Source organism: Oryctolagus cuniculus, chromosome 17 (genome assembly GCF_964237555.1).
Source record: "Oryctolagus cuniculus chromosome 17, mOryCun1.1, whole genome shotgun sequence".
In the NCBI taxonomy this organism is placed as follows: Eukaryota; Metazoa; Chordata; class Mammalia; order Lagomorpha; family Leporidae; genus Oryctolagus; species Oryctolagus cuniculus.
In genome coordinates this window covers 59899636-59921560 of record NC_091448.1, presented here as the reverse complement: position 1 = coordinate 59921560, position 21925 = coordinate 59899636, and the positions used below count along the sequence as shown (strand labels likewise).

Below are 21925 nucleotides of genomic sequence, written 5' to 3'. Positions count from 1 at the left end.
AAAAAAGATAAATCAATATATTTTTGCTTAAAGAGACTTCAAACATATAATTATTCCTTCTAAGTTAATACACATACACACACAAACACCAACTCTTTTTTTTTTTTTTTTTTTTTTTTGACAGGCAGAGTTATAGACAGAGAGAGACAGAGAGAAAGGTCTTCCTTTTCCGTTGGTTCACCCTCCAAATGGCCACTGCAGCCGGCGTCCTGTGCCAATCTGAAGCCAGGAGCCAGGAGCTTCCTCCTGGTCTCTTATGCAGATGCAGGGCCCAAGGACTTGGGCCATCCTCCCCTGCCTTCCTGGGCCACAGCAGAGAGCTGGACTGGAAGAGGAGCAATCAGGACAGAATCCGGTGCCCCAACCGGAACTAGAACACCGAGGTGCTGGCGCCGCAGGCAGAGGATTACCCAAGTGAGCCGCAATGCCGGGCACACATCAACTCTTAAACGATATTTAAATAATAAAAAAGAAAATCCTAATATTGACTTACAGGCTGAAATTTATTTGAATTCAATCACCTATATTTACAAAAAACTCCTAGTCAACAGCCATTAAAATACACTCAGTCCTGTTGTACCACTAAGATTTAAAACTAGTTACCTGTTACAGGATGTTTTGCTAGAATCACAGAGTACTGTTCTAAACATTTCAGTAGTTGCTACCATTTTAAAATTGAGAATTTCACCCTAAATTGCAAACTTCTGGCTTCTCGTGAAAAATGGAGAACCAACACTGGAGAAACCAGTGTTCCCACAGGCTGAGTCTGGCAGCCGTCTCATTCCAAAGCACGCCTCCACTTGCCACGTTTACTCATGACCACATGACGCCACCTGACTCATTTGATTCCTATACCTACACTTGAGTTTAGAACACCCAAGAAACTATGTACCAGTGGCATGCCTTACGGTCTTTGTCATATTTACCAATGCTGTCACAGTCATGGGGGAAGGTGAATAAATTTAAATGTATAAGTTGGTAAGAAAATCAGAAAGTATAAAAGGAAACAATTTACATATTATATAAAGAACAAGGATAATAATAAATATGTAGAAAATGAAGCATGTTTTCCAGTAGTTTGGAAGTGATGGAAAGTTTGTATCATTCAGAAATTACATTTTTACAAGCAGCTTCTCAATTTCAAGCCTAATGTCATGTTCATCCACTAGGATGTTCACCTTTTAAGATAACTGCTAAACCAATTTTTTCACTCATGTACACATATAGATACCAAAAAACATAGATAATCCTTATTTACAATGAGAAGTTTCATTAATGAATGCTTTCTAAAAAGAACTACACAATTTGAACACATTCACATTTAATCCAGTTAAAAACCAAAATAAACCATTAAAATTAAATTTAGATTACATGAGATGAAAGAAAAAGAAATGATCAAAACTGGCTAAACCTTCTGGTAAGCCAATGGATAAGCAGAACTCCTATTTTAATTTGGTTAATGATAGTTCTATTACGCAAAAATACTTTGAGAGAATGTCACTGTAATGCTCAATATTATTATTTTAGTATCAAATCTCCCTATAGAGCATATAAGATATAAAGTATGGGGGACTGGTGCTGTGGCGTAGTAGGTAAAGCCACCACCTGCAGTGCAGCATCCCATATGGAAGCCAGCTTGAGACCCGGCTGTTCCACTTCTGATCCAGCTCCCTGCTATGGCCTGGGAAAGCAGTAGAGGATGGCCCAAGTCCTTGTGTCTCTGTACCCACATGGGAGACCTTGAAGAAGCTCCTGCTTTGGATCGGCCCAGCTCCGGGACCATTGCAGTCATCTGGGGAGTGAACCAGCAGATGAAAGACCTCTCTCTGTCTCTGCCACTCTGTAACTCTGCCTTTCAAATAAATAATATAAAGTACTCTACATACGGACTGGAAACATATAGACTCCAGGACACCTGGTAAAGGTGAACCCTGAGTAGATTGGTTGCTGAATGGCTATAAGTCTCTTTCTTGTTAAAAAAGGAAGAGAAAGGTCAACAAAAGGCAGGATCTGGCTGAGTTTCTGATTAATGCACACTAGAATTTGTACTAATCTGTCATCCAACTATGGTTCTAGGTGATTCCACTTTCTTCAAGAAAAAGCAAACACCAGGAAAGACTTCCAATTAGGGGCCGGTGTTGTGGTGCAGCGGGTTTATGCCCTGGCCTGAAGCACCGGCATCCCATGTGGGCGCATGCACCTGTGTGGGAGACCTGGATAAAGCTTATGGCTTCAGCCTGGACCAGTGCTGGTTGTTGTGGCCATCTGGGGAACAAACCGGAGGTTGGAAGGTATTTGTCTCTCCCTCTCTCTGTAACTCTGATTTTCAGAATAAATAATCCTTTTTTTAAAAGATTTTATTTATTTATTTGACAGGTAGAGTTAGTGAGAGAAAAAAGAGAGAGAGAGGAGAGAGAGAGAGACAGAGACAGAGAGAAAGGTCTTCCTTCCATTGGTTCACTCTGCAAACAGCTGCAATGGCTGGAGCTCCGCCAATCCAAAGCCAGGAGCCAGGTGCTTCTTCCTGGTCTCCCATGAAAGTGAAAGGGCCCAAGCACTTGGGCCACCTTCTGCTATCCCAGGCCACAGCAGAGAGCTGGACTGGAAGAGGAGCAACTGGGACTAGAACCAGTGCCCATATGAGATGCCAGCACCACAGGAAGAGGATTAACCTAGTGTGCCACAGCACCAGCCTCTAAATAAATCTTAAAAAAAAAATAAAATAAAATAAAAAAAAAATTAAGGGGAGTTGGTGCAGTGGTGTAGCAGGTAAAGCCACTACCTGCAATGCCAGCATCCCATATGGGCACCAGTTCAAGTCCTGGCTGCTCAACTTCTGATCCAGCTCTCTGCTATGTCCTGGGAAAGCAGAAGATGGTCCAAGATCTTGGCCCCTGCACCCACATGGGGGACCCAGAAGAAGCTTCAGGCTCCTGACTTTGGATTGACATAGTTCCGGCTGTTGCTGCCATCTGAGGAATGAACCAATGGACGGAAGACCTCTCTCTCTCTCTCTGCCTCTGCCTCTCTGTAACTCTTTCAAATAAATAAATAAATCTTTTTAAAAAATTAAGGAACATTTTCCACAACCTTTTTGGAAACCCCTTAGTAAATTATAAATATGAACCATCTAAAAATTTAACTGACATAAAAAACTTGTATTTAAAACATGTTCTAGGGGCTGGCACTGTGCATAGCGGGTAAAGCTACCACCTGCAGTGCCAGCATCCCATAAGTGCCGGTTCAAGTCCCAGCTGCTCCTCTTCTGGATCCAGCTCTCTGCTATGGCCTGGGAAAGCAGTAAAAGATGGCCCAAGTTCTTGGGCCCCTGCAACCACGTGGAAAACCCGGAAAAGCTCCTGGATCCCGACTTTGGATCAGCCCAGCTCCGTCCACTGTGGCTATCTGGAGAGTGAACCAACAGATGGAAGACCTCTCTAGCTCTGCCTTTCAAACAAATAAATAAATCTTTATCAAAAAAAAAAATTCTAAAGTATTTTCAGAACACTTAAAATGTTTCTCCTGTTAGCATTTTCTTACATCTCCTATGCTGCAGGGGTAGCCTGGTTTGGAGACTGTACCACCTTAGAGGAAAGCACAGCTGAGGCCACACCTCTCACCTCCAACTCCATCACACCACATGCCACTGCTACCATGCTAAGGCATGACAGTCATCTGTGGTTTTAGTTATAACTTTGTCAGCTGAAATTCCATCTTTTGTTTTTTTGCTATCACATAGGATATATAATAAGACAGATATAGGAAAAATTTATAATGTTTCTTTAAGAAATGAAGTAATGATCATACAATTGTTCTTGGTTTTGTAAACAGATGAACACCACAGTCCAATATTGAAATTATACAGACGAACTATAACTTGTCACTGCAGGAGTCCTCTCTCTGCAGCCAGCACCATGCTGTGATCCTGCCAGCAGCTGAGAGTAATAAAAGGGTAATACTAAGGAGGCAGTCTCACCTTTGCCTCTCCGGCTCGCCATCCACATCTTCATCAGCACTGCACGTGGCACTGGAATCATTGTCTGACTGGGGCTCGGGTCGCTGGGCATCTATCTGCTGGGCCACCCCCAAGTCTTCATCTCTAGGCTCCGTCTTTTCACTGGCTCTCTCCAAGTCTCCTTCTTTGGTATCACCTTCCACTTTAGAAGCATTGTTTTCTGGCACCCTAATTTCAACATCCACAGAGTCTGCTTTGGTAGTGGTTGGGGTATCAAGAGTAGAAGCTGCTTCAGTGCTGCGATCCTGATGGTCTACGTCCATCGGCTCTGCCGTCTCAGTGCTGATGGTGTCGTTCGGCTGGGTCTCCACACTTTCATTTTCAGCTGGCTTTGTGCTCGGAGCTGCTGAGGAAGGAGATGCACCAGGTGCGGCTGCCTCAGTGGAGGACTCGAGCTCAGCCACGGGCTCAGGGTTTCCTCGCGATGGAGCATTTTCAGTGCTGTCTTCCCCGGGCTTGACAGCTTCAACTGGTGAAGGAGAAGGAGCACTTTCTGTATCAGAACTATTTTCAGCACCTTAAAGATAATGATACAGCATAAAAATCTGATAATGAACACGCTTCAGATGGTGACAGAAACCATGCTTGAAAGTGGTTGTTTAGGATGAATTACACTCCTTGGATGACCTCATTGAAGTATTTACAGCCACTGAGAAAGCTAAAGTTTTCCAGAGGGTATGCGAGAGAAAGATTAAATTGTCTCGAGCTTCTGAAATCGAAAGCATAAAGGCTTTTAAATGTCTAAAAATAATTTATATGAAATCTGAAAAACAAAAGACAGGACAACAAAACTAAACAACACCCATGGCCATAACTGGCAATGTTCTGGCACAATTTTACAGGCCTGTGTGTGTGTGTGTGTGTGTGTGTTTTAAACCCAGTAGAGATCACATTCCAGAATGACCCCTGTCCAGTGGGAATATAATCCAAATCACATCGGTAAAGTTAAAGTTAGTAAAACTTTACCTTTTCTGGTATTAAGCCTTTAAATTTAAATTTGGTGTATATTCTCAGTGTATCTCAATCTGGACTAGTCATATTTCAAGCATTCAAAAGCCACAAGTAGATATTTAGTAGTATGACACTGGACAGGAAGCTTCTGGAGTTATACTTCATAGATTTTTAATTTAATGTAACAGGTCTTTCCCCATGTTGTTTGCATCATTTTATAATTACAGTTTAAATACTTTTGACATCTTTACTAAAATCAAAGGTCTATTGTCAATACTCCCAAATCAGATTATTTCTAGTGTTTACTATCCAATTACAAACCAGAATCTAGAGGTCACCTTTGGAAGCTTCCTTCCATAGATCCCCATGCCTGGCTGATTTTCTCTGTGAAAATATCCCTTTAATTCAAAAACTCTGTTCAGCTTCATAGCACCCCTTTAGCCTGTAAGTGACTCCTCTCACTTTCCACCTCAGACCATTCTCCTCATCAAATCCAGAGTGACCTTTTAAAAGCCAAATCTTACCGTAACACCTCACTCACTCCCCTTCTCTATTCTTTTCAATAGAGACCCATCACTCTTCAGATAAAGTTCCAAAGGTGTTAGGATGGCCTGTAAAGTCTGCCTGGCAGCATCTCCAGTTTATCTTGCACACAGCTGGCCTTTCAGTTCTCATAATGCTTCAATACATCCTCCATCACAGAGACTTTGTACATGCCATTCTGCCCTACTAAAAGGTTCTGTCATCTACTTTTCCTGTAGAAACAGCTCAAACATCACATGCTTAAAAAGCTTCCCATAGCTTCCTAAACCAAGTTAGCTCCTGTTCCTTAGGCTCTTATAGCACTAGAGTTACAACTTGGCATGTGTTCACAGTTATTTGATTATCAGCTGTTTCTACCAGGCCATAAATTCCTTAAGATGGAGATCATATATTATTATTCTCTGAAGTCTTGGTGACAAGCACAGTGCCTGGCACACAGCAGACTCAAATATTGGCTGAATTACGGAATGAATGTAAGGTCATGAAAAGTCTAAATTAACTTAACCTTTTCTCTGTTGAATTTTTGGATTACTTCCAATTTGTCACTGTTATAAATAGGATACACAGATGTTCACACTTCCAACAAGAATCCATAAAACAGTTTGTAAGAAAAGCGTCTGATATTAGATAAACCAATTTAGCATACATATGAAAGAACAGAGTATTTTGAGAAAATCGAAGAAAATGGAAAGTAATCAAGTGGGAGAAAATGTGTCTGCAAACAGTGAAAATGACAACTGAGCCAGTGCACCTGAACATAGGAGAACTGCTACAATGACAGGTCACACACAGCAGCTGGACAAGACAAGGTCCAGATGTTAACATGCCTAGAAAATTAAGATATGTCAAAGGAGGTATTTTAAAATCAATATTTATTCAATAAAATCTTCTGTTAGAACTGGCTCTTTACAACAAAAACATGGGCCTTAACTTACTTGACGTATAAAATAATTCCAGATGGAATAAAGATTTTAAAAATGTTTAGAAGAAAATTTAGGACCAGATACACATAATATTGGGGAATATGTAGAAATATGTTACACAAACATGAAACTCTGAAGCCACAATAAAATCAAAACTTACATGACCATCCAAAAAAGTTTGAAAAATCTCTACAAATTCATTATTTCATTCATTCAAATATGTATAAAGCACCTACTATGCATATAGAGTTGAGATTCTAGGTAGAAAGCATTGAAAGGGGCCGACACTGTGGCATAGCAGGTAAAGCCGCCACCTGCGGTGCCAACATCCCATATGAGCGCTGGTTCCAGTTTCAGCTGCTCCACTACCGATCCAGCTCTCTGCTATGGCCTGGGAAAACAGTAGAAGATGGCCCAAGTCCTTGGGCCCCTGCACCTACATGGGGGATGTAGAAGAAGCTCCTGGATTCAGATCAGCCCAGTGCCTGTTGTTACGGACATCTGGGGAGTGAACCAGCAATGGAAAATCAATCTCTCTCCCTCTCTCTCTCTGTCACTGCCTCTCTGTAACCCTTGCCTTTCAAATAAATAAATCTTTAAAAAGAAAATACCTGTTTTAAAAAAAACAGCTGTAAAAGAAAAGTATCTGCTCTCATGGAACCCACATTCTATTGTAAAAGACAACAATAAATGTGGCAAGTCAGGTGGTAGGAACTGCAGTGACTACGTAACAAAATTTGGGGAGCAGAGGGTGAGGAGGGATTACAGAGGGTAAGGTGACATCTGAACACATGCCTGACGGAGGTGACAGTGAGCATGAACACAACCTAGGAAAGGGACTGGGGGGAGCAGGCAAGGGAGGGCAACGGTGCTGCTGGACTCAAGAACAGCAAAGAGGGCAATGTGGCTGGTGCAGAGGGAATAAGCAGAAAAGGTAGCGGCAGGAAGTTCAGAGGTTCAAGGAACTCAGGCAGGACCTCAAAAGACCCAGTAAAGCCTTGGCTTTTATTCCAAATGAGATGGGAAAATATTACAGGATTTGGAGTATAGGAAACAAGATCTAATTTACAATGTATAAAGAGCACTCTGGCTGCTGAGTGAAAGGAACAAAACTAGAATTAAAAAAAAAAAAAAAAAAGGCACAAAGATCAACCAAAAAAATACTGTTGCAGCCAGCACTGGGGTCCAGTGGGTTAAGGCACCATCTGCAGTGCTGGCATCCCATACAGGCACCAGTTCAAGTCCTGACTGCTCCACTTCCCATCCAGCTCCCTGCTAATGTGCCTGGGAGAAAGCAGTGGAGGAAACACCAAGTGTTTGGGCCCCTGCCACCCACGTGGGAGACATGGAAGAAGCTCCTGGCTTTGGCCTAGCCCAGTCCTGGCTGTTGTGGCCATATGGGAAGTGAACCCGTGGACAGAAGGTATTTCTCTCTCTTCCTCTGATTTACAAATAAAGTAAATCTTTTTTTTTTTTTTTTTTAAAAAGGAGGTGGAGAAAAGGATCTGATTGCTGACAGACTGCATGTGAGGTATGAGAGAATGTTATCAAAAGAACTTTAACTGACACAGGGAAGACTTGAGGAGAGGGAATGGCAAAGCAGAAAGAATTTGGTGGTTCCTAGACATCTACATGGAAATATTAAGTAGTTAGATGGGTGCAGCCCTGGAGATCAAGTCTCAAAAATAAAACAAAAGACAGACCAACAAAAACTTGATATGGTACCTCATAAGTAGGAAGGACTTATAGAGTAGCAATTACTGTTAGTGAAAGATGCTATCAAAATAATGAGAAGCAAACAAAAAACCTTAAATCAACCTTCACTTCTATTTATATAGCAATGGCAAGCCTTAAATCCCAGGGCAAACTGACAAGTCACTTATCTTTAAAATCAAGGTATGGCAGTGATTATGCAGCAGATATCATTTTAACATAAGCATTTTTCAATTATCTTCTCCCAACCACAAAACAGTACAGACACAAGGATAAGTACATCACCAACTAGCAGTCAAATATGACTACCTTTTTCTCCTAAAAATACAAAAATCCTTCAGGAGTGATTTGAAGCAAGAGAACAAAAACAAATGCAAATTTTGGTAAAGTTTCAGCCTTTCTGCTTGAACTCCTGTGATCGTGAAAGATACTCACAGAGTCAGATGTGTTTTAGGAAAACAGACATAGGAATTAACTGTCCCTTCAGCAGCTGCCTTCATTCTTCCATTGGCAAGAGGCTTGCCACACAATCAACAGTGCATCTATAGTGTCTCGTTAAGATTATTAAGTGTGAAATCATAAACCATGTAAACAGCCTTTACATTCTTTACTTCAATGCTTTCCAAATGAAGTTAAATCAAAAAGAACTGAGAGATCTCAGGATTCTACTGGTAAGTTCATGTCCTATTAATAGGAAACTATTCTCGATGTCACAAGGCAAACACCTGTAGGATGTGAACATGCTACCTAACACTAGGTCAGATGGACACATTACTTTAATACCATACCTAACAATCTGAAAACAAACACACACTAAGACAAAACAACAGAAAGAAAATAAAAAAGAGTCATTTTTTGGTTCTTAGTTTTTGAGAATCTGCGAGCCTACCCATGGACAGGCTTTGTCACGGCCTGAATTGTTTCCCCATCCCAAAATCTCTATGTTATGGCTCTAAACCCCAGTGTGACTGTATTTGGAGACAGGGCTGGAAGGAGGTAATTAAGGCTAAATGAGGTCACAGGGTGGGCGGCAATCCAGTAGGACTGTTGTTGAAAAGGAAGACAGCAGGAGTGCACACAGAGGAAAGGCCATGTGAGGACAAAGGGAGGAGGCAGCTGGCAATCTGCAAGCCAGGAAGAGAGTCCTCATCAGAAAGCAACTCTGCCAGCTCCTTGATCTTAGACTTCCAGCTTCCAGAAATGTGAGAAAATAAATGTATGCGGTTTAAGCCACTCAGGTTACAGTACTCTGCTATGGCAGTCCAAGGAGATTAATATAGTTGTTACCCTTTATCTGTGGGCAAGACATTTCCAGACTTCCCCAGCAGAGGCCTGCAACTATAGATAGGCTCAAATCCCATACCATGTTTTTTCTATACATACACACCTATGGTAAGGTTTAATTTATAAATTAAGCAGCATAAGAGATTAACAACAATAATGAATCCTAAGCTGAACAGTTGTGACAATACACTATGATGAAAGTTATGGAAATGTGGCATGTGGTCTCCAAATATTTTCAGACCATGGTTGAGGAGGACAACTGAATACAGATTTCATTTTCGTTTATAACCCCAGGATCACTAGCAGCCAGATACAAACCTGTTAAAAGGGGACAAAATCTGGTGAGCTCTTTGAGAGGACCATAAACATACCACACTGTCTTTCTTGTTTGCAGCGCTCTTCAACTAGCCCAGCTTGCTCCAATCTTCTCTTTATGCTTATAACAACCACCTCACTTTTCACAAAAACCTCCCAGTAAAAGTTCACTTATTATTTAAAAGCAAAGCACATTTAAGTTTACAAAACAACCGCCCATAGAGAAAAAAATAAAACAGAATCTAGTATTTCTAAAACTGGAAGGTAGTGAACTTCCCAAGCTTACATAAGATATAACAGCTTATAAAGGAAAAAGATAAACAGCTCTAATGACACATAAAATTTAAACTCCAGTAACTCAAAAATAAAACAAAAGGCAAATGAGATGGAGTAAATATTCACATACACAAAACATGAACATGTTTAATATGCAAAGAACTATTAAGAGCATTATGAAAATCTCGATATTAGAAGCAGTTCAATTTATAAGAGAAATCCATAAAAACTTGAAACTGAAATTTGAAATAAATTAAGTACTTTTGTTTCCTTTAGCAAAAACTCAAGAAAAAAATTTTCAGAAAACTGTCAAAAATTAAACCTTTTAAATTAATTTAATTATTTAAATAATTAAAAAAATTTTTTTCCTTAACTTTTTGGGTTGGTATTTTTCCCTACTTGTAGAGTCATTCATTCTTTTTACAGTAAATGGTACATAAATCCTTTGAGAAGGTATGAAATAAATCAAACTCACAGTAAAGAAAAAAAGAGGAAAATGTAACTGATGACATCAACTGACAAATAAACGCAGCAATGATACCGATGCACAGACATGTTCTTCCACAAGTACTTAGTATCTGAAGCAGGACCGCCATTTTCAAAACCTTTTGGCTGTAGCACCTACACTATCTTAAGTGCCACCTAAATACTTGTTGGTTATATGAATACAGACATTATGTTCAAGGTTAAAGTCTACATAACATGAAAACACTCTTCCTTAAACAAGCAATTCCTACACAAATAACTAAGCTAAAGATTAGGAATTCGGGATAGCGGAAGTCAGATGAAATCTAAGATTCTGAGATACCTTCGCTGTCTTCTGGATTCTCTTCCTCATTGGAGGCTTCAATATCTTCATCCTCCTGAGCAGAAACAGTGGAAGCGACACTTTCACACTGAGACACATCTCGCTCTTCCCGAGGTTTCCGTGAGGCCTAAAGAAGTAAACAATAGTCAATTAAATGACAGATGATTGGCATAACTAAAAGGAAAAAAAAAAAAAAAAAAAAAAAAAAAAACAAGTCTTTTCCCTTCCGAAATAATACAGAACCCTGGTAGAAAACTGACAAAAAAACTGTATGTTTGACAATAGTTCTGGTTAAAGTGCAACAAGCACATCTGAGCAATCACTAACTGATCTTCTGTGAGTATGAGTCATTTCACCAAACTGATTAAAAGTAGCATCAAAACATTTCTGAAACTACAAATCTCCATGCTCTTCTACTCCAGATAATCTTCCTAGTAATATGTACATTAGGTTCTACTAAAGATAACATGTACACTGAAATGTGGAATAAAATAGATTTTAAAATGGCTCATAATTCTAACAACTAATTCTAAGTACACTGGTATATTTTCCTTTAGTCTTCAAGATGCATATACTACATGTACGAATGTATAAATCCTTATATATATAGTAAATACAGCCCATGGCCTTTATGTAGTTGTATATCCTACTTTACAAAATCTACTGTAGTCATGAACTGAACACATTCCCTATGTTATGAATTCTTCAAAATTATCTGTATTAATAAATCTATAAAAACATTATATCAATATACAAGAGTTAAAATTCTCCTATTTTAAGGCATGTAAGTAACTTTGTATTTTTGGCATTATTATAAATGCTATAATCAACTTCCTTCATTAGTTAAGAATTATTTTTATATACAAGTTACCATTGGTCTTGCCAGTGAATCTAAAAATTTGTGAAGTCAAATATCTCTTTTTAAAAAAATATGTCCCCACAGCCAACACAATGGCATAGCGGGTAAAGCTGCCATCTACAGTGCCAGCATCTCATAGGGGTTCCAGTACATGTCCTGGCTACTCCTCTTCTGATCCAGCTCATTGCTAATACCCCTGGGAAAGCAGTAGAGGATGGCCCAAGTGCTTGGGCCCCTGCACCCACATGGAAGACCCAGAAGAAACTCCTGGCTCCAGATGGGCGCAGCTTTATTCTGTTGCGGTCATGTGGGGAATGAACCAGCAGATGGAAGACTTCTCTCTCTCTCCCTCTGCCTCTCTGTAACTCTGCCTTTCAAATAAATAGTAAATCTTAAAAAGAAAAAAAATGTGTTCCCCTCTATAATCTATGTTTTTATGTAAAACTGTTCATTACTCTCCTGGAGTTGCCTACCTGCAAAGGTATATAAGTACATATTTAAATGTAAGACATTAACTACTTACATTGTACTTACACACTCTTGTTGCTAAAAGGTATATTCAAGGTCTCCTAAGTTTGCAGACCCATGGATCTGGAGGTTACAACCCTGGGGTTCTCTGGTCTGTGCCCCTCACAGAACCTGTATTGCGTTTTCACTTTAATAGTCATCCTCCCTCAGCAAGATTCATCAAAGAGAGGAAAAATTATTATTACTGCTCCAATTGCCAAAAAACACCAGTTATCTAGTCCTCATTCTTAGTTTATATATGAGGGTGCTAGTTAAGATCCAATCTAGGAGGCCAGCATTGTGGCGTAACGGGTAAAAGCTGCAGTGCCAGCACCCATATGGGCGCTGGCTAGAGTCTTTGTTGTTCCACTTCCAATCAAGCTCTCTGCTATGCTATGGCCTGGGAAAGCAGTAGAAGATGGCCCAAGTCCTTGGGCCCCTGCACCCGTGTGGGAGACCCGGAAGAAGCTCTTGGCTTCAGAACAGTGTATTCCAGCTGTTGATGCCATCTGGTGAATGAATCAGCAGATGGAAGATATTCTCTCTCTCTCTCTCTCTCTGCCTCTCTGTAACTCTGCTTTTCAAAAAATAAATTAAAAAAAAAAATCCAATCTAGGGGCTGGCATTGTGATAAAACTACTGCCTATGGGCCAGCGCCGCGGCTCATTAGGCTAATCCTCCGCCTTGCGGCGCTGGCACACCGGGTTCTAGTCCCGGTAGGGCACCGGATTCTGTCCTGGTTGCCCCTCTTCCAGGCCAGCTCTCTGCTGTGGCCAGGGAGTGCAGTGGAGGATGGTTCAAGTGCTTGGGCCCTGCACCCCATGGGAGACCAGGATAAGTACCTGGCTCCTGCCATCGGATCAGCGCGGTGCGCCGGCCACAGGGCGCGGGCCGTGGCGGCCATTGGAGGGTGAACGAACGGCAAAGGAAGACCTTTCTCTCTGTCTCTCTCTCTCAATGTCTAACTCTGCCTGTTAAAAAAAAAAAAAAAAAAAAAAAAACCTGCTGCCTATGACACTGGCATCCATATGGGTACCAGTTTGACTCCCAGCTGCTCCACATGCAGTTCCCTGCTAATGCTCCTAGGAAAGCAGCAAAAGATGGCCCAGGTCCTTCGGCCTTCTACTCATGTGGGAGACCAGGAGTAAGCTCCTGGCTCTTGGCTTCGGTCTGGTCCAACCCTGGCAGTTGCAGCCATTCGGGGAGCAAATCAGCAGATGCAGGACTTCTCTGTCCTTCTAACTCTGCCTTTCAAATAAATAAAATCAATCTAAAGTATTAACTAAAAGAAACATCATTTCCCAATGTTAGTCACAGTACTAGATGAAATTCTGAAGGCTAAAAAATTAATTCTTCTGTTCCTAGTCTGAATGCAAGAGAAAAATCCCAGAGAGACACTCACCACACATTTATTTATATATCTGAGAGACAGCGCTCTCTCCCATTGATTCATTCCCCAAATACATGCAATGGCCAGGATAAGCCTGTGCCAAGAACTTAATCCAGGGTGTGGGTGGCAGCTATTACTGCTGCCTCCCAGGGTCTACATTGGCAAAAGCTGGAACTGGCAGCTGGAGCTAGGAATCAAACCTAGACATTTCAATATAAGATGCAGGTGTTTCAGCCAGTAGGTCAATTCCCTGTACACCTGAAAATACATTTTTTAAACTCATCCAACATGACCAACATAGTTCCAACTAAATTCAAACTCCAAAATGCTTATATATACACACACACACACACACGTGCAGACTGTTGTGTTCCACTGTGTCTTTTTTTTTTTTTTTAAAGATTTACTTATTTATTTGAAAGGCAGAGAGAAAGAAGAGGGAGGGAAGGAGGGAGGGAGGGAAAGAGGGAAGGAGGGAGTGAAGGAGGGAGAGAGGGAGGGGTCTTCCACCCACTAGTTCACTCCCTGGATGGCCGCAATGTCTGGAGCTGAGCCCATCTGAAGCCAGGAGCCAGGAGCTTTTTCCAGGTCTCACACATGGGTGCAGGGGCCCAAGTCTTGCGTCATCTTCCATTGCTTTCCCAGGCCATAGCATAGAGCTGGATCGGAAGTGCAGCAGCTGGGACTAGAACTGCAGGCAGCAGCTTTACCCACTATGCCACAGCGCCAGCCCCTATATATTTTTCTAATCCAGTCTGCAGTAATTCAGAAGTACTGAATTCCCATTAGCACAAACAGAAATTCTTTTTTTCCCTTGGGCAGTAAATAGAGAAGTAGTCAATCTGTACCAAGAAACTAGCATACCTCTTATAGGCAAATACATTAAATAAAAATACAAGACACAAAATTAAGTAAAAGATTTATCACTCCTGATATACTCACTTTCTGTTTATGCTGCTGCAAGAGGTTGTCAAGATTATGTCGCCTTTTATAGTTAAAATAGAAGTTTTTACATTGGGCTTCACTTTTAGTTCCTACCATTTTGGCAATTGCTGCCCAGTTACGACCATGTTCAACCAGACCTGTATTTAAAAAGAGACCAAGCATTAATTAAACAGTCATCAGATAAAGTAAGAAAGCCAAACATTAAATCAACTTAATCATTAACACTAAAAGAGTGCTTTCATTTACTTACTGATAAACCTGAGTGTTACTGAAATATTTATTGATCACAAAATTCTTTTACAGCTCTATTATCCCCCACCTCCAATTAAAATACACCCATTATATCATTATACTGGAAGGACTAAGCCTTATCCTTGCCATATATCTTCCACAGGGCTAGGACCTGTGTTGGACCCATAGTGATGGCTCTAATACTTGCAGAGTGAGTGATTAGATACTTCTACATCCTTGAATATATCAATATAAAGTTTAAAAGGTAACCAAATGTAAACGACTAAGACAAATTCATATATAAGTATGCTAAGACCACTTATAATCAGCATTCATCCTCAGCCAATTTACAGTCAAGCAATGCTCTCGAAATGTTTTTTGAAATACCATGGTAGTAATACATCACAGAAACCACACAACTGAATACATCTCTAATCAAATAATACATGTATGCACACATACAAACATATACACACTAATATATGCAAAGAATGTGGTATATATATAAATGCATTTGTACAAACATATATGCATTAAATATCAGTACACCCAAGTAGGAATTCTCAGTTCAAATTCATAGGAAACTATCAGCTTTTCAAGTTTAATACAAGGAGTTTTCTTACTAATAAAAACTGGAAGATCACTTGTAAATCCTGCCTGATATATAACAACTGAAAAGAGTGGTGACTAAAGAGTTAATTAAGTATTTACCAGAAAAAGGTCGCTCTATGGTATAGCTAATATTTACTTATTTAACCATCACATTTTTTGATGATCAGATAATAAATATGAATCTTTTTTAAAGTAATGCAAATTTAGCATTTGCTAATAATAGCAAATAAACTGCTTTATTTTTGGTGAAGTTGGGTTCATGTATGATTCCAAAATGTGTCATTCATATCCACTAAATAGAAAACAAATCTGAAACATGTCACTAAAATGTCAAGCTATTTACAATAATTTCTTATTAGAACTATAAATACTTAACCTCTGGAAGTGTTTTTTTTTAATTAACTGTTAATTGACATTCTATTAGACATCATTGTTCAATTTCAAATTATAGTACATTAATAAGCCAATGACAGAGAAACAAAGGCCCATGAAATTCCAGAGTTAAGATTAAGGCCACACAGATATGAAAGTGGCAGAGACAGGATTCAAAGCTTCCTCTGCAGGGTTTCAAAGTTTAGGCTCCCTCCTCTGAAAGAGAGTGCAATTTCTCAGTCACTGGTTTATCATCAAATGACTTACCAAACACAAACTGAGAAAGTATCTACCATTCTATTGAATCCAAATTTTAAATAATAGACATAAAGACTTTCAAAATTTGTTCCAAAACCATTTCAATAGCATATAATCACAACTATTTTGGTAAACTGAAAATAGCTACTTGCTCTTTAATAAAATGACATTCAAAATAAAACTGTAGGGAGAAATTTAAATCCCTCAAAAACAGGCATTTTAAAAATGGCACAGTGGAGATATCTCATCAAAAACAATTCTTAAATTTGCTTCAAATTGTATTTACCTTTTTGGTAGACATTTCTTTTTCAATTAAAAAAAAAAAAAAAACACTCAGCTCCATTTCACTTGTTACTAATAATCTCCCTCCCCAAAACAAACCTGAAGTATTGCAATGTACCTTTTTTAGCAACTTCCATTTCTTCTTCTGTCCATCGAGAAGTTTCCACAGGCTCTGTGGAAACTGAAAGAAAAACAAAGAACTTGATCAGGCGGAAAAAAATAAATCCTTCACTCTGATCAATCACATAATCTGTATGTATCTACATGTTTGAACATTTTTAGCTTATTTTTGGAGAAGCCTCACCTCACCTAGTGCCTTCCCACTGAGTGGATCTCTACCCCACCTCTCCTCTTATCTAAAAAACTACTGTCTTCTTCCTGTCCAGGCCCAATGCCCCCTCCATCCCTGAGTCTCCATCTCATCTCAACTCCTGGAGACCCTTCTGTCTGGACCTCTCACTGTCTCATATCCAGTAGGCATCGATGGATCATGAACTGAACACTTTCTCTTTTACTTTAGGAAAAGAAACTAAAAATATCAGGCCTGAAGTGAGCACCTTTCTCAATTAATAGCATCACCATCCACCCAGTCATCTGAATTATTAACTGGCTCCTCAGACTAATTTTTTTGAATCCTCCATTGCGTTTATCACTCACATCTAATGACAAGTGTCAACAACTACCTCCTGAATCCATCCCCTCCTTGTCTGGGCCACTGCATACATAAAGGAGTCTTTTTAACTGTTCCCTCTGCTCCTGCCCGTATCCTATCCAACATGACTTCCACAATCTGTATATTTATAACATACAAATCTAATCATAGCACTCCTCTATTTAAGAACCATTCAAGCTTCCCACTTGGTTAGCAAAGCAATATATAGTTCCAACAAGGCCCACTGTCATCTGCCGCAGCCTATCCTCCTCACCCTGTCCAGTCAGTTCCCCCACATTGTTCTTGCCATTGCCAGAACTTGTATTTTCTTCCGTCCTTCACATTGTGGTAAAATCAGACAGTGGAACTCAGCATTAACACAATCCTTGTACAAACTAATGAAATGCTATTTCATCAGAGAGAAAAGCGTTTGCATTCTTAAACCTCCTATTCCCTTGCCTAAGAATTTATTCTTAGGAAAACAAACAAAAAAAAGCTATATGAGTAGACTTCTTCATTACAGTGCTCCCTGTACTGGTTTTAAATGGGTGAGAGGAAAGCCTAATCACTTGGCAGAAGGGAAATTGTTAAGTCATGCCTCTTACAAGCCAACATTACAGACTGCTAAAAAATAAAAGTGGGTGGAGATTAGTTAAAACTAAAAAGAACATATTTATGATACACACCAAGTTAAAACATCAGAAAACAAAGTGACATGCAAACTATGATTGCAACAAAGTGGAAAAGAGTAACAGCTGTATCAAGGTAGCCAACACCGTGGCTAATGTTCTTTTCTATTAAAAAAAAAAATAATAAATTTTTGTGAAGTTCAAGAACTGCGGCCCAGTCGGTGGGATTACTTCTAGGTTGTTAATATTAACCATCCCTCCTGTTCTACCTAACACTGAAACAGAACCCTAAAATAAACCAGAGCCCAGCCACAGTCACTTCTTCCACTCACTGGGTTCTGGCGGCGGCGGCAGCGGCGGAGGGGGTTCTTCAGTGGCTGCTGCGGCCGCAGCACTGGCAGCTGCAGCTTCGTTGGTCATGGACCTGGTGATACGGCCCTTCCGGCGGCCCTGACTGTTGGCAGTCTTTCGCCCCCGGGGTGTGGCCTGCTCCCTCTCCTCAGTTTCTTCTGCTGTACCTTCCGTCTTATCCTTTTCCTTGACATTTTCTCTGGAAGCCAAAGCAAGTAAACCTTGTGTGATTTAAATTTCACATACATCACAGAAAGTTGCAGTTTGCACATTCTTTAAGTAGAAATTGAATAAATCTACCTTATCTCACTTTAAAAAATCATGAAAAACTCCGTCACGTCATAACTGAAGTGTTTTAATTGGCTCAAATTAAGATTATTTCACAAATACCTATTTTACATATTAATTGTCTTAAAATTTAAATGTGTTTCAAATCAACTAACTTAGAAACTAAAACATTCTACCATAAAGTGTCAAATGACCATAGAAAACCCCCTAGATCTGCATTCCAGAGGTTGTAAACCATACCAAATGCTAGGAGTCTTGGTTTGCGGGCTTTGTTCTACATCGTCTCATCTGTGAGATGAATCAAAGAAAACAGGTGATCTTCAAGAGAGACACTTTTCAGCAGGAATAATCCAGAGTATTGTTTTATTAGACCAAACTCTGTATTCTCATCTACCCTGACACTAACTATGCACAGAGGACAGTGTGGCTTCACATACAGAACAGCTTTCGGATCCAGGCTGCCTGGTATTTCCTAGCCCTGGAATGACCGTGGACAAACTGCCTCACTTCCATGTGCCTCAGTTTTCTCATCTGTGAAATGAGGATATTAACAGGAGTCCAACACGCAGCGTAAAGCATGGTAAGTATCATATGTGCTTACTATTAATAAGTTAACTTCTCTCACACTATCCACTATTCTCTCACACTATCAGTGAATGGCAGTTACTATTAATAGAGTACTGTAGGTAATACTGGAAGATTCTCTACAGTACTTACCTCCTGTGGTTATTATATATATGGTTATTATATATAAAAACAAGGATCTTAATGTACATTCTTGGAAATGATCTGATAGATACTAAGACTCAATAATTCCTGTTTAATAGAAGAAGATGATTTTTAATTTTATCTACTTTAAGACCTGGCATGGTTTTCTAAGATATAGCCTTTTCCCACAGAATGAAAAACTGCTTCAGTAGCTCACATCTCTTTGGTCCTAAACAGAGGTTACCAAGTAGCTCTTTCCCTCTGCTTCCTTATACTCTTGTCAATCTGGCTTCTATTCTCCAGCATTTTGTTAATAGTGTTTGTCAAAAGTCACCATGACCTACACACTTCAAGATCAAATGGCCTCTTCTCGATGCTCACCACATTCATCCTGATGCACTTGATGACACTGGGGATCATTCCTTTCATATCCTTTTCAGCTTAGCATTGAAAATGACCCTGCAGCTATACTGACTCTCTTTTCATTCTCTCATATAGAGATTGACCAATGATCTGCCTGGAGGCCCTAGAGCTCTGTGAGGTGACGCACTTGCAATGACTCCTCATCTACAGCCTTGGGACTCAGACTCTGTCTCCTAAGGACCAGATTCACCTTTCCAAATACCTACTGGAACAGTCACCCTAATTTCCTATCACTAAACACTCAACAAATACATATTCATTCTCACTACTGTGCCTCTTGCTCTACCTCACTGTCTGATGTTGACAGTACACATTAAAGACCACTGAGTTACACAGAGTGAGCACCACCTTTAGATCTTGCCCTTTGCCTTTACTTCCAATATGTGATCAAAGGACAAGTTTTGGTTATTTCATCTTAGTGATGTTCCTTCCACTAACTATAGCATCTCCATTCCTACTAGCACTGTACTCAGTACTTCAGTACCTCCAATTCTGGTCTATTATTATTATTATTAAAGATTTATTTGAAAGTCAAGTTACGGAGAAAGAGATCTTCCATCTGCTGGTTCACTCCCCAGATGGCTGCAATGGCCAGCACTGGGCCAGGCCAAAGCTAGAAACCAGGAGCTACATCCTGGTCTCTCACACAGGTGGCATGGGCCCATGTGCTTGGGCCATCCTTCACAGCTTTTCCCAGGCCATTAGCAGGGAGCTGGATCGGAAGTAGAGCAGCCAGGACACAAACCCAGATGGGATGCTGGCATCGCAGGCAGCAGTTTTACCCACTACGCCACAATGCCAGACCCCATTAGCTGCCATTTCTATAACTATTCATATTGTTTTCTCTACTCTACCACCACCTCCTTTATAAAGTCCTCTCAACAATTCAGACAGAAGTAACTTCAACATCTTCAGAATCTCCCAACATACTTTATTGTTTCTATTCATTTCTTACTTCCAAGCTTCCGTCTTTTATTTAAATACTACTAGTACCTTGCCTAGTTTTCCCATCCTAGATCATCAACTACCTGGATATGGCACATCTTTTACATACTTCTGAATTCTTTGAAAAACCTAGCTCACAAAGGTTATAAACAAATGCTGGTTAAATAACTTAGAGGGTTTTTTGTTTTAAGTAAAATCAAGATGTGACGGTTCCATATGAGTTACATGGTACAATAAATGTTTGATTTAAAATAAAAATTTCTCTTTATTCCTTTGTAAGTGTCTCCCTGAAGTACATATTACAATGCATAATAATCTGGCCCTCTTAAAACCATGTCCCTCGTGAGTTAGGCTTCTTTAGCCGCCATAAAACTGGGTGAGCTTTACATATTTTCAAGAGGACTATAGAAGTATATAAGTGACACAATAAATATTAAAAAGTAACAAGCCACTGACAGATGTAACATGAGTCTAAAATGCATTTATGCTAAGTGAAAGAAGTCACATAGAAATCTACGTTCTGTATGATCCATTTACATGTCATTCTAAAAAAGGTAAAGTGGCTGCTGAAGGCGGAGAACAAGGACAGAGAAACTGACCACAAAGGAGCATGAGGAATGTTCCAGACCAAGGAAAACATTTTACATCTCGATTACAGTAACATTTATGTGAGTGCCTACACTTGTCAAAAGGTACCAAAATATACACTTAAGATTGGTAAATTTGTCTACATAATTACAAAGCTAATCCTTGAGGAAAAAAGCAACCAAACCAGCCGCTAAGCTCTCCTGCCCCACCCCAAATCTTTAGACACAGCAATCTCTGAGTAGAATCATAGACTAGTGTACATTTTATTTTGTTCCCTTTTCCAGATTTTCTATAATGAAAAAGAACTACTTTTATAATCAGGAAAACAACAATAAGAACAAACAAATCAGGAACTCTATTTTTTATGATAAAGTCAATAAACCTGGACTACAACTTGCTATATAAATGAAAACTCTTCTTTCTAGCACTTTTAGACTAGCTAATGTATAAAATCTGAGGTTCAAAAAAATCCTGAGGGGTTGGCATTGTGGGGTAGTAAGCTGCAATGCTGGCGTCCCATATTGTAGTGCCAGTTTGGATTCCGACCCAGCTTCCTGCTAATGTGCCTGGAAAGGCAGCAGCAGATGACCCAAGAACTTGGGTCCCTGCCACACAACGTGAGAGATCAGGAGTTCCTGACTCTCCTGGCTTCAGCATGGCCCAGATCTGGTTGCTGTGGTCATGTGGAGAACAAATTAGCAGATGGAGGATCTCTCTCTAGCTCTCTCTTTCCCTCCCTTTCTCTCGACCTTTCAAAAAAAAAAAAGATCCCGAGCCGGCGCCGTGGCTCAATAGGCTAATCCTCCACCTTGCGGCGCCGGCACACCGGGTTCTAGTCCCGGTTGGGGCGCCGGATTCTGTCCCGGTTGCCCCTCTTCCAGGCCAGCTCTCTGCTATGGCCAGGGAGTGCAGTGGAGGATGGCCCAGGTGCTTGGGCCCTGCACCCCATGGGAGACCAGGAAAAGCACCTGGCTCCTGGCTCCTGCCAGGATCAGCGCGGTGCGCCGGCTGCAGCGGCGGCCATTGGAGGGTGAACCAACGGCAAAGGAAGACCTTT

At 40.3% G+C, this 21925-nt stretch overlaps 1 protein-coding gene across 48 annotated transcripts in view; it reads right to left on the bottom strand.

Annotated features, from left to right (window-relative positions):
- NCOR1 (nuclear receptor corepressor 1) overlaps positions 1 to 21925 on the bottom strand; it is a 168722-nt gene that overhangs the window by 53879 nt on the left and 92918 nt on the right. For 40 of the 48 annotated variants that reach the window (XM_051824416.2, XM_070061434.1, XM_070061440.1 and 37 more), the window contains 5 exons: positions 17898 to 18115; positions 16403 to 16465; positions 14527 to 14666; positions 10829 to 10955; positions 3977 to 4532 (listed from right to left, as the gene is read on the bottom strand). In XM_051824416.2, the coding sequence (XP_051680376.1) occupies positions 3977 to 4532; positions 10829 to 10955; positions 14527 to 14666; positions 16403 to 16465; positions 17898 to 18115 (1104 nt within the window). The remainder of the gene's footprint in view (positions 1 to 3976; positions 4533 to 10828; positions 10956 to 14526; positions 14667 to 16402; positions 16466 to 17897; positions 18116 to 21925) is intronic. The other 8 variants (XM_051824428.2, XM_051824429.2, XM_070061444.1 and 5 more) reach the window with 1 other exon arrangement.